This window comes from Musca vetustissima, unplaced genomic scaffold (genome assembly GCF_032173495.1).
Source record: "Musca vetustissima isolate MV318-11 ecotype Yass unplaced genomic scaffold, APGP_CSIRO_Mvet_v1 utg5835, whole genome shotgun sequence".
NCBI lineage: Eukaryota > Metazoa > Arthropoda > Insecta > Diptera > Muscidae > Musca > Musca vetustissima.
Genome location: NW_026883122.1, coordinates 402,139 through 418,457, shown reverse-complemented (window position 1 = coordinate 418,457; position 16,319 = coordinate 402,139). Strand labels below are relative to the sequence as shown.

The following is a 16,319-nucleotide window of genomic DNA, read 5'->3' as shown; positions in this document are numbered from 1 at the left end:
ATCGAGTATATCTCTGATGTTCTTTCATAAAATTACGATCTTACAGTAAAAAATTATTTTTTTTAATTCATGTATTTTTTCATTGTTTAATATATCTTAAAATAGCATTTGTTTAATTACATATAAGAGAGTAACAATTGAGGTAATGGAAGCTGTTAGGGAAGCTGCACCATCACCACCGGGTGGTTTTGTTGAGGGTTCTGGACTTGGTGGGGCAACTGTTGGTGCTTCGGTGGGTTTTTCAGTGGGTTTGTTCAACTAAAAATAAAAACCACAAAATATTAGGAAACAAAAATAACAACTTCTGAAATCTCCATATATATAACATACCGATTCCGAGAGTTTAGCCTTCAATTGCTTGCAACGTGTTGTTTCACCATATTCAGAGGTTACCAAAGCACAAATTGTATTCAACATACATTTGTTATTGCAACCAGCTTGTAATTTGGGATCAGCCGAAGTAGCTTTGTATTCCCAGTACTGGAGGAAGAAACAAGAAATGGTAATTATTTGTTTTGTTCAGTTTTTTACATTTATACTAACCTTGCGTAAAATTTCAGGTTGTTCGGCCATTTTTTCAAAGAGAGCATCAATACCAGCTGGACTCAAATCATTGGTGAATTCAGAGAATTGATATTCCTTGTACCAAACAGGAGCACGATGTGCGCCATGTTCATTGGCTTCGGTCAAATTGAAAATGTAGGTGGAGTGATCAACAACTTGCTGTAATTCGAAAAAAGAAAACAATTTGAAATGTCCTCATTTAAAAGAATTCTGAAGAAGAAACTTACATAAGTTTCAGGTTCAACTTCATAGGTGCGATAATTGGGATTCTTATAGGAGTATGTAGTCAAACTGCCACCGTTCCATGAAATAGCCATGGGATAACCCATTTCCGAATAATGCAAAATCATTTCATCCTTGTGGGTGTGACCATTGAAGATGGCGCTAATGGTATCACTGAAACGCTCAATAATGCGATTATATTCACGAGCCCAAACCGACCAGCAGTCAGAACTGCCCGATGGAATGTGAGCCAAAATGTGCACTTTTTCACCAGCCTTTTCGGCAGCCAAGAGTGTGTCATGCAGCCAATCCAATTGAGGTTGGGATGTTTTGCTGCCATCATAGAAGACCCAGAAATTCAAGATATAACAATCGTTATTATTCAATGCAATAATACGGAATCCGGGTTTTGGCGAGACGGTATAGTAGCCACCCTTCAATACGGTTTCTTTCGCTTCAGCTGGTAGCCAACGTTGCCAATTGCTCCATAAATGTTCGTACAACCAACTTACAGCCAATTCTGATGGAACTTCGTTGTGACCGAAGCTGGAAAAAGAAACAATATTTAAAAAATTTTATTGAAATCCGATTAAAATCAAAAGATCAAATACTTTGTGGGTATTTTCTGTACTCTTCATGGTGTGAATTTTTAAATTTTATAATTCTTACAGAAAATTAAGAAAGTCGAACCTCCAGGAATCTTCTACTAATCATAGATTCGAGAAGGGTTAGGAGACCAACAAGTTTACTTTTTTTAATTTTATAATTCTTACAGAAAAATAACACAATCGAACCTCCAAGAATCTCCTACTAATCAAAGATTCGAGAACGATTGAAGACCAATTTATAGTTTATACTCACACATTAGTTGGATGAGGTTCATGATTGCCAACAATGGGGTAGATTGGAATACCAGGGAATTTCTCGGCCATCAAATCATTAATTTCCGTCAACATGGCTTTATTGCTTTCCTTGGTTGTCGACCAAATACTATGTGGTACAATATCACCAGTTTGATAGATATAATCAATTTTGGGATGATTTTTCTTTACATTATCAAAAGCATCCTTAATCATATATAAGGGTGGATCACAATCACGATAATCACTCCAGTAGCCAGCCTGAGCTTCTACAGAAATACCACTAGCGGGTGTTACACGGCAGCACAAGGGTTCTTCACAATCAGCCAACGAATCAGCCTTATATTCAGGATCATAATGGATATCAGTAATTTGAACAATTGTCAAATCATTATCAGTCTTTTTGGGTACAGTGGCTTTCGGCCCTGTCATCAGTCCCTTACTGGCATCAACTTTTACGCTCCAGTTATACTGTTCTTGTTTGATCGAGCAGAAACTAATGGGCAACATACCGCACATGGAGCGAGCATCACCATCAGTATTCATAACAATATAATGGACAATATCCCAGTACAAATCGAACAAACCAGAGCAGACTTCTTGAGTTTGAATATGCAAACGATCACATAGCATTAACAAAACCTTCTTAGTGTCTGCTTCAGCAGTTGGACCATTAAGTTCGCCCTCACTGGAACGGAAGGTACGGCCAACAACATTGGCCACAGCACGACAAGTGGTACAGGCGAAAAATTGATTAATAGCACTTAATTCATTGGCATTGGTTGTGAAAATCTCCTTGGTATGGGATTTGGCCAATTGGGTAGAGATTTGTTTTAAACTGGGCGATTCAACGCCAGTATCCAAATATTTCATAAATTCATCCGCAAATTTGTTGGCAATGTCATCTGGAGAGAGAGAGAGAGAGAGGGGGAATTGAAGATGAAATTTATTTATAATTAGTTTTTGAAAGTTGTTTAAGTCCATTTAAGATTCTGACACAAAGTCTTGGTTTTCTAGAAAAGTTTAGAAAACATGGTACATCATGTTTATGGGCATAAAACCACAAATAAAATTAATTCCACTTAACAAGAAAAAATCTAACCCTAACCTTTTAAGATATCAATATAAGAAGTCCATTAAGGCTTCAAATTACATTTTGTTTAAATAAATAAATAAATAAAATTGACTTAAACAACTTTCAAAATAAATATTCATATAGTAATCGTTCTAATGTTTGTTTGTGCGATTCTTTTCTAAAGTCCATCTGCAATGTGTTTTTTTATATTCTGATCAGATTATTAACTACTTTTCAAAAAAGATAAGCGAATGAGTTTAATTATAGCCACTAAAACTTTAAACACAATACAATTTTTTTTTATTATTATTTTCATTTTCAATATCATTTGCCAACACAGGTAGTAACAAACTCATTCACTTATCTTAAGTATTATTGTTAATCTGTTCTGATAGACCCATCGCAGCTACTTGTATTTAATATAGATTACTATACGACACATGTGTATGTGAACGAAATTGCGATAACATCAATCAACTATTATGAAAATTTGAATATTCTATGTTTTTAGAGGTAACAATTTTAAATATATGATGCAAAGATTATAAGAGATAATAAATTAAATATAGATTTGGGATATAGATACTGAACAATAAATTATAACCTATAATATATGGAGAATTAACTAGTTCTGATATATTACGTGTATAGGTTGCACTTTCCCAACCACTTTAGGTTTTTAATTATGCTGAAGATTAGAGCAGGTTCAGTTGGTGAGAAGAATCTAAGACTCGGTGGAAAATGAGCATCCACTAGTCTGTGCCACCTCTAAGCCAGGGCTGGACAGTGACAAAGGAGATGCTCAATTGTTTTCGTCTCAATTGTCTCCGCAGAGTCTACAGTAATCAATTGCATCATGATCCCATTTACTAGTATAGGCCCTGATATTGCAGTAATGATTCCTGTCATTACTCTTTGCTCAGGTTCAACACTGAGTGTGTCCTTTTGATAGACAGAGTCGGCCAAATGGATCTTGACACATTGCACCTAGGTTAGTTGTGCCAAAGTTCATACGTTCTTTCGTCGAATAACGCCTCAAATTTCCGATAAAGATGACATTTGGGTGGTTTGATTGAGTCATCAATTGCTAGATCTGTGGATTGAGATCCTCCTCTAGCTAATTCGTCTGCTCTTTCATTACCCAAGATTTCACGGTGTCCTGGTACCCAACACAGCCGACAGGGACGGCCTCAGATTTTATATAACAAGATTTGATGAGTTTAAGAGCCTCTTGACTATCCACGTCGATAGTCACCGGTTTAAAGACGTCTGTATCCAGTCTTTTTATCAATTCTGCTGCCTTCCAAATCGCGAAGATTTCAGTTAGGAAAACACTACCGTTGCTATCCAGCTTATAGGTAAGCTCAAGGCCTAGCCTTTCACAGTAGAAGCCAGCCTCTGTACCTTCTATCTTGGGTCTGTCTGTATAGAAAGCCAGATCGTCTACATCATATAGTCGATGGTTTTAGCCCCCAGCTTTTCCCCCATGGAGTTCTTGCATGCATAGAGTGCAATCAGCCCTCTCTTCGTTCCTTGGCGGACTTTCCCTTCTTTCCGCTTCAACCGCTTCACCTTTGTCCCTAAGCGTAAAATCGGGCTTTGAGACTGAGCCCTCCACACGTTGAGCACCCTTATAGGTGACATTTTGTTTCGGGATGTTCTCAGAAGCCTTTTCATTTGCCTTTTGACTAGGTTTAGGCTTCGAGCTAGTCTTCAGATCTGAAGTCGTCATTGGGTGATACATATTTAGGCATAGTCCCGATATATATGAAGTTCCTAGAATAATTTTTGAAGTGAGGATGGATCTCCATGCTTAACATAACTCTGGGTAAAAATGTCAATATAAATCAATATTCCATATAAAGCTCTGGTCCGATTTCTTATAATTTAAGTACAATGACTGCAATGAAGTGGTTGTCAGAGTCTACAAATCCTGAAGATGAGTCTTTTTGTCATTGCTTCATTGTAAATATTTCACTTGTTATTTTTGGGTCCTCAAGGGGGAGAGGAGAATATAACAAGATCGGCCCGAACAAACGTAATGTTTTCAATACCAAACCCAATTATGTTTTATAAGTTCGTGTAGCCCCTGAGGCCCACAATTTAGTGTACCGATCTCGACTAAATGAATCGATCTAGAAAAGTTCACCGTCCGTATGTCTTTCCATTACAATTTTAAATAAAAGTACGGGCTTCAATTATGGACTGATCGTCGAGTTTATTTTTATAAATTATCGGTTCTGACAAATGACGATTCTTATATTTATTGGCAAGGGCTCGTCCGTATGTCCATTATATTTCGTAATCAAAGTACACACCGCCGCTATGGATCAAATTTTCACAATGTTTTGGTGTGCAGTTCAAATTATGACCAAAGATACTCGCTTTTTGATTTGAATAAAAACTCAATAGTTTTTTTGTGCCCCGAAAACGACTGTGTAGAAGTTACAATAATAAAAAAATTTATAGAAATTCCCTGAGATAATGGTTGTTTATCAGGTGGGGTATTGCCATTTTTGTATGTAGGGTTTTTACAGACAGGTGTCATCAAATTTATTAATTTGTTCACCAATTATAATTATCATCTTTCATATTTCTTGAAGCAAAAAATTAATATTTCTTAGGAAAATATTCTTAAAAATTCACTCCAGTTTTTCAAGTAATAAGTAAAATAAAATACATAGTATAATTATATAATTATAGTTATGTGTAGTTTTACGTTTCCAAAAAAAAAAGATTTTTTTTATTTTTATTTCCTTTCGGAAAAATAATTCTCAACTCACCCGAAATAGCTGAAATAACGGCATCATCTTCGCTAAATTCCAATGGTACACCGGGTAAGTTTAAAGCACTTGCTGTAATGGCCAGCAAGGCCAATAATACGAATTTCCTTAACATAATTCCGCAAAAACACGATCTAAACTGTTTCGAGTCTAAAGATGGACTAAATTTCAGTCTATCGATTTGCCTATTAAAAACAAATATAACGGTTTAACAAAATAGTTAATAAATAACCTGGCGGCTATAATATAGATTAAACACTTGTAGATTAGGGTGCACACATCAAAACATACATAATATTATGTATTAGTCTTATCTGAAGTTTAATTTTATTTTCCATGAGCACAAAAATTCAATATCATTGTGCAGAAATGAGAAAAAACTCGTATAAAACGTTGGGGGTATGTACTTTAGGGAATTAAGCAGCAAATATATAAAGTTGAAATATTTCAAAAATATAAATGAAATAATATTTTGTTTATTGATTGGTATTCCAAAAGATCTTGATTATAGGTGTAGTTATATGTTTTAAGGATTTTTTCTAGTCTTTGTATATATACAAAGAATTATACATAGAATTATTTAGTAATTCCCACAGACTTTTCACAAATGTATAAAACAAGAGCGCATAACTCCTCCAAACTTGTTTTTATAAAACTTTAAATACAATTATTTATATAAATAATTATTAATAACAATCCAAGGTTATCCTGATATAGTCCTTTAAAAAATCCGTAAAAGTCCAAGGTTATGGCTGTGTGAAAATTCCTTAAAAATCCAAATTTATAATTATTGCTATAAAAATTCACACATTTTGCTGTGATAGATTTTTAAAAATATTCTTTGAGAAAGTCCACGCATAGTGCTCTGGTAAAAATTGTCATTAAAAAATCCACTCGAACGGCGTGAGACTTTGGAGGTACATCGCGTTAGTGTGGACTATTGTCCTCATAAATGATTGTCATAGACTTCTAGGAATTCGGTTTTGTTTGTGAAGTGCTTCAGTTTTTTTTTTCATTCACAGTCTTTAGGTCGGTTATATTAGAAATGGTGTAATTTCCTAAGAATTGGATTCGGAAGCTTGAAAAGGCTGGGCAGTGGCACAGGAAGTGTTCTAACGTTTCGCTTTCTTCTCCACATGCTCTACACCAGTTGCTTCCCTCGCATCCAATCTTTTGCAGGATGTTATGTCCTGTCTGTTGGTTTTCTTTTTGTTTTGTTTGTCATTTGGGTCTCCTCATGATTTTTTTGTGTTTTTCCCAGGTCCCTAGCTATTCCAGAGGCGTTGTACTAAAATATTTGGCATTATTATTTACATCTATTGTATATCGGTCGGATGCACTTCTGGTGAGTAGAGGAGGTGATGCAAATGTGGTATACCCATTTGTTTTTAGATTGCCAAATTTTTATTTTTTATCCGATAAAATTGAACTTTTACGGTTAACATGCTACATGTGTTGTCTTTCCATGTATCAATTTGAAAATAATATTATTCTAACAATTTAAGAGATATTTGAGAAAATATTTGAAATTCCATTAAAAGTGATTTAAAAAAAGTGATGTGTATACCACATGATGTTAATGTGGTATATTTTAATTTTCACTTCCAATTGATATCTTATATAATTTATTGTTTTTAATGAATGCGAATTAGCTCAGAATTATGTCTATATTTGTTTTTAACGGATACGTTGAGGTCCTTTAATTTATATTGATAATAATGTACACATGGCAATATTTAATTTTTGCATGGAGACGTTGTTAAAACTCATAGCCTTTGTTTTGCCTTTGATTCATGGTACTCTTGTCCAAATGTTTCAAATAATTATGAGATATTGGCTAGTGCTGGCTTTTTTTCGCATATATTCCTTAGGTATACCACATTACCTGCACTTGTGTTTATGATTGTCTTGTTTTTTTCTAAATTGATCATTATGTGGTGCAATCGCGCATATCATTTGATTTTTAGTTCATACTAATTATTTTAATGCTTTAATAATAAAGATTAAAATACATCCGTAAAACAAAAAAATATTTTTAAACTTCAACCGAAAAAAAATAATTTTTATGAAAATTTTAATTTTTGCTACTGGTTTTCAACGTGATTTAAATAAATTAAACAGATCATTGCAATCTTTTTTTTTTTTTTTTTTGAGAACAGCAAACTATAGGCTACATGTTTCGGTTCACGTTTTCAGGTTACAGTTTCACCTCCACTATATTTTAGGTATTTTTGGGTTCTTGAGCGCGCTTTTCAACCGAATTTGCTGAAATTTAGTACATTGGGTTCATATTGGGTTCCAATTATCTCCACTAAAAATTATAAATATAGGTTCATTTTCTTTGGAAGCCACTATATAAGGGTACATTGGGTTCTAATTGGGTACCAAATTTCTCCACTAAAGAAAAAAAATAAACGTCCACTTTTTCTGGTAATCCCCATATAACGGCACCCCCTAATTTTTGGTACTTTTGGAGGTTTTCATTGTACTTCTCGACCGAATTGGCTCTAATTTAGTACTTTGAGTTCTCATTGAGTAGTAAATCTCTCCACTAAAAATTTTAAATATAGATCCGTGTGTTGGGGTTGTCCCCAAATAGGCGTATTCTACCATATTATGGAGCATATTTCTTACATGAATTTGTCAATTTTTACCCCTGGAATGCTTGGAATTCTAAGACGATTTAGTCTTCATTTGTAATCATCCCCACAAAGTATGGAATTCTAAAACGATTTAGCCACCTATGGTAATCATTCCACCTATTAATGATATCGTGTTAAAACACACGAACCTGACACTGATGAAATATATCGGCCAGCTTTTAGGCATCTCCCCCATTTAATTAAAAAACGGAAAGTATTGAGATATGATACTAAAATGTTGGGTTCGAAATTGCACTACATGGGTCATTAATTAGGCATAGCCCCTCAACCCCAAATATTCGCTAATTCCTAGCTATGTAATCAATATTGGTCCCCCCTTAGCCATAGCCTCATACAACTTTGCACTCTCAATTGCAGTTGTTTAAGGATTTCTTTCATGCTTTATCAATATCGGTTCATGTTTTAGAGGTTTCAGATTTTAGGAAAAAAATCACCCTTAAAAATCGCTGAAATTTGTATTAGGTAATTGTAAAAGGTTTAACATTGTCAGTATAGGACCACTTTTTAGTATATTCCCTATATTTTCATTTCAAGTACCTTTCAGTATAGCGATGATGGAGGGTATCCAAAATTCGACCCGGCCGAACTTAACGCTTTTTCCACTTGTTATACTTAAAGTCAGCCTTTTCCCTTACGTTTGTATTTTATTGATTAAAATTCCAGAAGTAATATATTATTTTATGACAAATAATATGGGGGTACCAAGGAGTTAGGCTGAACCTCAATTAAAAAAAAAACCCTTTGCATAAAATCGGACGGAACTATATATGGGAGCTATATCTAAATCCGAACCGATTTGAACGAAACTTAGCATACATCAATCTAGACCTAATTAAGTAATCTGTGCAAAATTTAGTCTCAATCGGAGCAATATTTGAAGTTTGGTGCACCCTCTACATGAAATCGGACGAAACTAAATCTGAACCGATTTTTCCCAATTTCAATAGGGTTCGTTTTTGGGCCAAATAAGTGAACTGTACCAAATTGCATCCAAATCGAATCATAATAGCGACCTGTACTTCGTCCACAAAAATACATGGGCGGACAGACAGACGGACGGACATGCGTAAATCGACTCAGAAAGTGATTCTATGCATATTCTCAAAAGCAACCATGGGTCTATCTCGATTCCTTTTGCCTGTTACAAACATATGCACAAAGACATAATACCCTGTATCACAGTGTGGTGAATTCGATTTCAATTTTAAAGATATCATTATATAGATTTAATGGCTTTTCGTGTAAGTTATAAGATTTAATATTTTTTTTCGATTTCAATAGTAAAAATATCATTTTGTTTATAGATGATATAGCTTTTCTTGGAAATTATAAGACTTAATATTTTTTTTCATAACTCAAAGACCGACCAGCATATAGTTTTAAATCGCTTTAACGGTAAACTTATTTCTCTGCATTCCCTCACCCTCCACCCATCCACTGCATCTGTGTTAGTCATTGAAAAAAAATATTGTTTACCAAAAAGTTGTGACAGCGGTGGGATTCGAACCCACGCCCTTTCGGACTGGTGCCTAAAACCAGCGCCTTAGACCGCTCGGCCACGCTGCCTGTTGATATGGCGTGATTGTTCAAGTGGGCACAGTGTTTACGAAATAAACCCTTTTATTTATTTATAAATAAATAATGATATACCTAATGAAGAAGGAGTTAAAGGTCATCGATGGGACATGAGACATTCTGTGGCGAATGATGAAGTAATTAAATTAATTTAAAATTATTTAAGTGTTCGTTTTCGAGTTTAATGCTCGAAGTTTTCCAATGACAATTTTAATATTATTAAATATTTGAATATTTAAATATTAAATAAATCTATTTTAAATAATGAAATTCCAAGGCCTCGAAGCCAACATTTCGTTAACCGAATGGGTTTAAATTGTCAATTTGATTGCACATACATATGCCAAATAAATCCTCATAAAATAGGCGAACCCAGTAAAAAGTTATAATGTATATGTCGTTTAACGTCATTATTACATTAAATTATTTGGGTTAGTGTTAAATATATGTTATATATAAATATTATTAATAATTAAATGTTTTAATTAGAATGATTTCAATGATTTCTTCAACTTCGTTTGCAATTCCTTACAACGTTCCTTTTGATTGTATACCGATGTGGCCAAATTGCAGATGGTATTCAATAGACATGAATTATCGCAACCCATATCTAGTCGAGGATCGGAGGATAACATTTTATATTTCCAAAGCTGTAACAAAAAATAAATAATTTTTATTAACGAAAATTGTCAAATATCACAGCTTACCTGACGAAGTAAATCAGGATTTTCCGCCATTTTATCGAGTAAAGCATCAATACCAGCTGGACTTAAGTTCTCAGTGAATTCTGTAAATTGATATTCCTTAAACCATCGAGGTGATCGTTGTTCACCGTGTTCATTAGCTTCTGTTAAATTGAAGATCCATGTGGAATGATCAACGACTTGCTGGAAATATAAAAAATTAAATTTTAACATCTTAGCTTAGCAAAAAAGACCTGTAATTTTTTTTCTATATAAAAAAATTGTCCTCAAAGAAAAAAACTTAGATCTGCGATTTTTTTTTTTCGTAAGAAAAAATTGCCCTCAGTCTGAGATCAGAGGTCTTCGAAATTTCTTTCTATTCAAAAAATGCCCTCAGCCAGGAACAGGAACTATAGGAAAAGTTTGCCCTCATTTTGGAGGAAACTGAGATCTGTGAATTTTTTATTCCGTTCACCACACAGTTGTACAGGGTATTATGTCTTTGTGCATATGTTTGTAACAGGCAAAAGGAATCGAGATAGGCCCATGGTTCCTTTTAGAATATGCATAGAATCACTTTCTCAAGGTCCATCTGTTGATGTTAAATTGTAAACAAAGTACAGGTCGCATTTATAATTTGATTTGGATGAAATTTGTTACAGCTCATTTATTTGGCCCAGGGAAGAACCCTATTGAAATTGGGAAAACCCGGTTCAGATTTAGATGTAGCTCCCATATATATTTTCGTCCGATTTAATGTAAATGGTACACCAAAGCCCCAATATATGTTTCGGTTTTCACGAAATATGGCACAGCGTACTGAATTGGGTGTCCGTGGAATCGGATCAGATATAGATATATGTATCATATATATTTTCGTCCGGTTTACTGTAAATAGTGCACCAAAGGTCCTATATATCTTTCGATTTGCACGAATTTTGGCAACGTACTGAATTAAGTCTAGAGTGATGTCTGCTAAGATTCGTGAAAATCGGTTCAGATTTAGATATAGCAAACTTTTAAACAGTGCAGCATGCCAAATAGCCTGTGTCAAGTTTGATGTAAATTTATTTACAACATCGAAAAGGCGACGTCCGTTATGTTTAATATACCCAAAGTGTTGAAGAGAACTTTTCTGTAAAAAAATTACCCCACTGAGGTCTGCGAATTTTTTCTATAAAAAATGACCTCACTGAGGTCTGCCATTTTTTTATTTGGAAAAAAATGACCTCTCTGAGGTTTGCGAATTTTTTTCTATAAAAAAATGACTTCTCTGAGGTCTGCGAATTTTTTTCTATAGAAAAAAATGACTTCTCTGAGGCCTGCGAATTTTTTTCTATAGAAAAAAATGACTTCTCTGAGGTCTGCGAATTTTTTTCTATAGAAAAAATGACTTCTCTGAGGTCTGCGAATTTTTTTCTATAGAAAAAAATGACTTATCTGAGGTCTGCGAATTTTTTTCTATAAAAAATGACTTCTCTGAAGTCTGCGAATTTTTTTCTATAGAAAGAATGACCTCGCTGAGGTCTGTGAATTTTTTTCCTATAAACAAAAACTAGTCTCACTGAGGTCTGCGAATTTTTTCTATAGAAAAAAATTACCTCACTGAGGTCTGCGAATTTTTTTGATGTAGGAAAAAATTACTTCGCTGTGGTCTGCGAATTTTTTCTATAGAAAAAAAAATTACCTCATTGAGATCTGAGATGTTTTTCTATCGAAAAATATGACCTCACTAAGGTCTGTAATTTTTTTCTATAGAAAAAAAGTGACCTACTGAGGTCTGTGAATTTTTTCTATAAACAAAAAATGACCTCACAGAGGTCTATGAATGTTTTTCTAATGAAAAATTTTTTCTTTGTTTTTTCTTCTACTCACATATGTTACTGGTTCCACTTCGTAGACTCTATAATTTGGATTTTTCATTGTGTGCGACGTTAAACTACCACCATTCCATGAAATGGCCATAGGATAACCCTTCGACGAATAGTGGACTTCAAATTCATCCTGATGTGTGTGACCATTAAATATCCCACTAATAGTTGAACTAAAACGTTCCACCAAACGATTAAATTCTCTCGACCAAACAGTCCAACATTGAGAATCTCCCGATGGTATATGCATTAGTATGTGAACATATTCATTAGATTGTTCCGCCTTGAGGAGGGTATCATGTAACCAATTTAATTGTGGTATACTTGTGTAATTACCACCATCATAATAAATCCACCAATTGAAGAGATAACAATCCATATTGTTGAGGGCAACAATGCGGAAACCAGGTCGGGGAGAGACCGTGTAATAGCCACCTTTGATAATTGTCTCCTTGGTGTCCGCTGGCAGCCATTTTTGCCACACGGACCACAGATGGTCGTACAGCCAAAATGGTTGGAATTCGCTGGGTACATTTTCGTGGGCGAACCTAAAAAACCAGAATATTTGATTAAATTCCTCTAAGAACCGAAATAAGTCTGTCATACTCACGTATTAACCGGATGCATTTCATGATTTCCCACACAAGGATACACTGGGATACCAGGGAATTTCCTTTCTAACAGTCCATATATTTGCGATATCAACTCCAAATTACCCTCCTTCGTGGTGGACCAAATATTATGTGGCAAGATGTCTCCAGTATAGTAAATATAATAGATTTTCCCGCTTGTCATCCGAATGTGATCTAAAGCATTCTCTATCATATACAAAGGTATATCACAATTACGATAATCACCCCAATACCCAGCCCTTGATTGATTTGACTCTTTACCTGCAACAGTGGAGGAGGCACGACAACACATCGGCTCTTTACAATCGGCCCATGACCCAGCTCGATATTCCGGATCATTATGAATATCCGTCAAATGCAGAATATTCATATCAAACGGTGTCTTCTGTGGAATATCTGACTTTGGGCTCAATAGCGGCCATTTATTATTATCAATATTTATAATCCAATTAAATCCTGGCTGATCCACTCGACAGAATTTAATCGGAAGAAAACCGCATATGGTCTTCGGATTGACATTTGTGTTCATCAAAATAAAATACAAAATTGGCCAATTTAAATTGAAGAGACCTTCACATACGGCAGCTGTTTGAATTTGAACACTAGAACAAAAATAAATGAAGGCCTGTTTGGCCAGCTGCGATGCTTGTTCATTGCTGACAGCGGTGCGTAAAACCCACAGTATGATCTGTACGGCTATACGACATGTGGTACAGGTGAAAAATTCCTGGACCTCACTCAATTGCTGTGGTAAATTTCGAAATAGACATTCTTTTCCCTGGGTCTCTCTCAGCTGGGTAGTCAAATCAATCAATTCCTTCGATTCTACTCCGGTTTCAACAAATCGTAAATATTCCTCGGCATATTTTTGGGCTAAGTCATCTACAAAAAAATGGAAGAAATTGTCATTCTTTTCTATAGAAAAAAAAATCGCAGACCTCAGTGAGGCCATTCTTTCTATAGAAAAAAATTCTCGCAGACCTCTATAGAAAAAAATTCCCAGACCTCAGTTACACTGGGGGCTATTTTTTTCTATAGTCTACCTCCTTGCTGACACAACAGAACACAGTGGAGGTTCTCCTGTTTAAGGAAATAAGGAAAAAAATGCACTTACCCGAAACAGCTGACAATTCCTCTTCACTTGCATCAAAATTCTTTGGTAACGCAACCGAATTTGAAGCAACGCCAATTCCTAGCAACGTACTTAAAACTAAAATGAAAACAAAATTCGAAATTTTGATCATAACGCGTTAATTGTCGTTTACCCTCGGTTACATGAAGACTGAATGCCTTGTCATTACACAGGGGTTTACTTAAAGTATTGTTAAGAGGTTGCGAACCTGTTAAGCATGTTGGTTTACTTAAATTGACAGCATAATATTACGATAACATCTCTATCATTGAAATAGAGGTTATTGGTGGGTGACATATCCAGCAGAGCTGCAGATAAGAAAATACGGATTTCCGTATTTAATTAAGTGCAATGCTTACGTCGGATTACCTCAATTGAAATTAAAAAAAAAATAATTGGTTCATAGAAAAAAAAAATGTCTTAAGTTTACAAATTTATCAAAGGTGGTATTTCTTTTGACCTAGAAATTATGTTGAGGAACAAAACAAACCTACTCGTAACCTACATGAAAGATACATGAGTTGGATACACTGGTTTACTTTAGGAGTTTTTTTCTTCAGATAGGATAGAGGGTGAATGGTTCCCAAGTAAAAAAAATCGACGCTGGAATATTGGCGATAAGTACTTTTCTTTCACGTTACCCCAAAACAAGTCGCAGTGTTTTAATTTACAAGATCTCGGTGGACAATTGTGATCAACTGTACGAGAGATGAAATGGTCCGGAACCATTGCTGTAATAGAGCAATTAATAGCGAACGTTGTTCAGATCAGTATATTTCTACTCCGACCATAAATCTGTAAATATATCTCGAAGTCCAATCATCGCAATTGTTGATTGAACTGCTTCTCGACAATAACATTTTTCCCCACTCCAGATGCCACAATTTTACTTCTTGACGTAGCCAACGATGCGGTAATGTGGAACGTCAGTCAATTTGATTTCAATGACCCGATAAGTAAAGACACTATGTATTGATTATTGGCCGACTTAAGTTATTTATGTAAAATATGGTGCATAGATCAATTTTTTACTCTCCGCCACAATATATTGAAATTGTCATCCACACCCCGAAATATTCCTCGGATAGTCCACACAGTTAAAACAATTCCTGGTCAGTGACCAATATAGGTTCCTGTTTTGACATAGTCCTCTATAATGGTATCTCACCATTTTATTATTAGCCGCATTTCCTCATATAAAGGACACTCACATAAAGGTCCCTCACATAAAGGTACCTCATATAAAGGTCTCATTTTGTTATTTTCAAGGTTTTAGCCGCATTTGCCTACCAAAGTGACTGTAATTTGGTATTCCTTGTTTTCAGTTGCTACCATAAATCTATGTAAACAAATAATCAAAATGATTGTAACATGGCTGTCCAGCTTTTTGATGAATTAAAAAACTTCACAACAATTTTTTTAACAATCCCCATAAGCGATAAAGACTCTCTCGTCTATAAATACAAAGTCAGCTCGTCTATAAAGACTTCCTTTAGCTTACCTACAAGGACTTCCTTCAGTACATCTATAAATATTATCTTCCTCCTTATTTAATTAGCTGGCTTATGACAGAACGGTTGTTCCATAAGCTGAGCTTAAAAAAAGATTTCCAAGCGCGTCGGTCTTGTGCTCATCTCATCCAATTTGAAAGACCATCTTCCGAGATGTTGTCTTCTACTTGATCTCTCCGTCGGATTTGTGGCCTATTCCTTCTGCTTGAACCATCACTTGGCTTGATTTTATATGCCTTTTGAGCTGCAGCTCGATACGTGTGAGTATGTCGATGTCTGAGAGTATATGGTTCATGGGCGGCGATATTCACCGTCGATGCACATCAAAACATAGATCTTCCGGAGATTTTTTCTTTCAAACAAACCAATAGCTGCCCCATTTGCTTGTGCAAGTACCCATGCTTCAGATCTATATACCAGGACGGGTAATATCAGCGTCTTGTAGAGTGCGAGTTTGGTCTGGCGAGAGGTGGCCTTGTTTTCCAGTTGCTTACTCAGAACCTAGTAGCATCTGTAGGCCAACACTATTTTTCTCCGGAATTCAAAGCTGTTGTTATTATTTTTATTTATGGCGGTACCGAGGTATATAAAATCGTTCACTACCTCGAAGCTGTAGTTATCATGTTGCGCAGTTTGTCCGAGTCTACTGGACGTCTTGCGCTTTGATACCATCTGCTTGGTCTTCTAGCCATCTACTGCCAGACCCATCCGTTTAACTATGGAAGACGCCTTTCAGCTCGTCTATAGA

At 35.2% G+C, this 16,319-nt stretch overlaps 2 protein-coding genes and 1 non-coding gene across 3 annotated transcripts; all 3 read right to left on the bottom strand.

The window, feature by feature from the left end:
* Positions 1–96: 96 nt before the first annotated feature.
* LOC133329876 (sphingomyelin phosphodiesterase 1-like) lies at positions 97–5,619 on the bottom strand. Its single transcript, XM_061538337.1, has 6 exons — positions 5,505–5,619; positions 1,648–2,551; positions 792–1,332; positions 544–723; positions 331–480; positions 97–258 (listed from the first exon to the last, which is right to left on the bottom strand). The coding sequence occupies exons 1-6, from the start codon at positions 5,617–5,619 to the stop codon at positions 97–99; spliced, it is 2,052 nt and encodes a 683-aa protein (XP_061394321.1).
* Positions 5,620–9,653: 4,034 nt separating this feature from the next.
* On the bottom strand, positions 9,654–9,733 carry Trnal-uag (transfer RNA leucine (anticodon UAG)). The gene has a single exon. It is a non-coding gene; the product is annotated as a tRNA-Leu (tRNA).
* Positions 9,734–10,227: 494 nt separating this feature from the next.
* LOC133329875 (sphingomyelin phosphodiesterase 1-like) lies at positions 10,228–15,971 on the bottom strand. The gene is made up of 7 exons (XM_061538336.1): positions 15,968–15,971; positions 14,194–14,268; positions 14,043–14,138; positions 12,907–13,810; positions 12,301–12,844; positions 10,450–10,629; positions 10,228–10,392 (listed from the first exon to the last, which is right to left on the bottom strand). Exons 1-7 carry the CDS (start codon positions 15,969–15,971, stop codon positions 10,228–10,230), a joined length of 1,968 nt encoding a protein of 655 aa, XP_061394320.1.
* Between the last annotated feature and the right edge of the window lie 348 nt (positions 15,972–16,319).

Excerpts from the sequence above, each read along its gene's own strand:
- LOC133329875 (XM_061538336.1), bottom strand. Across the intron at positions 13,811-14,042 it reads GGAATTGTCAGCTGTTTCGG|ATGACTTAGCCCAAAAATAT; the intron begins GTAAGTGCATTT and ends ATTTTTTTGTAG. Across the intron at positions 10,393-10,449 it reads ATCCTGATTTACTTCGTCAG|CTTTGGAAATATAAAATGTT; the intron begins GTAAGCTGTGAT and ends TTTTTGTTACAG.
- LOC133329876 (XM_061538337.1), bottom strand. The coding sequence starts at position 5,619 with ATGTTAAGGAAATTCGTATTATTGGCCTTGCTGGCCATTACAGCAAGT. Across the intron at positions 1,333-1,647 it reads GAACCTCATCCAACTAATGT|CTTCGGTCACAACGAAGTTC; the intron begins GTGAGTATAAAC and ends TTCTTTTTCCAG. Across the intron at positions 724-791 it reads AAGTTGAACCTGAAACTTAT|CAAGTTGTTGATCACTCCAC; the intron begins GTAAGTTTCTTC and ends TTCGAATTACAG.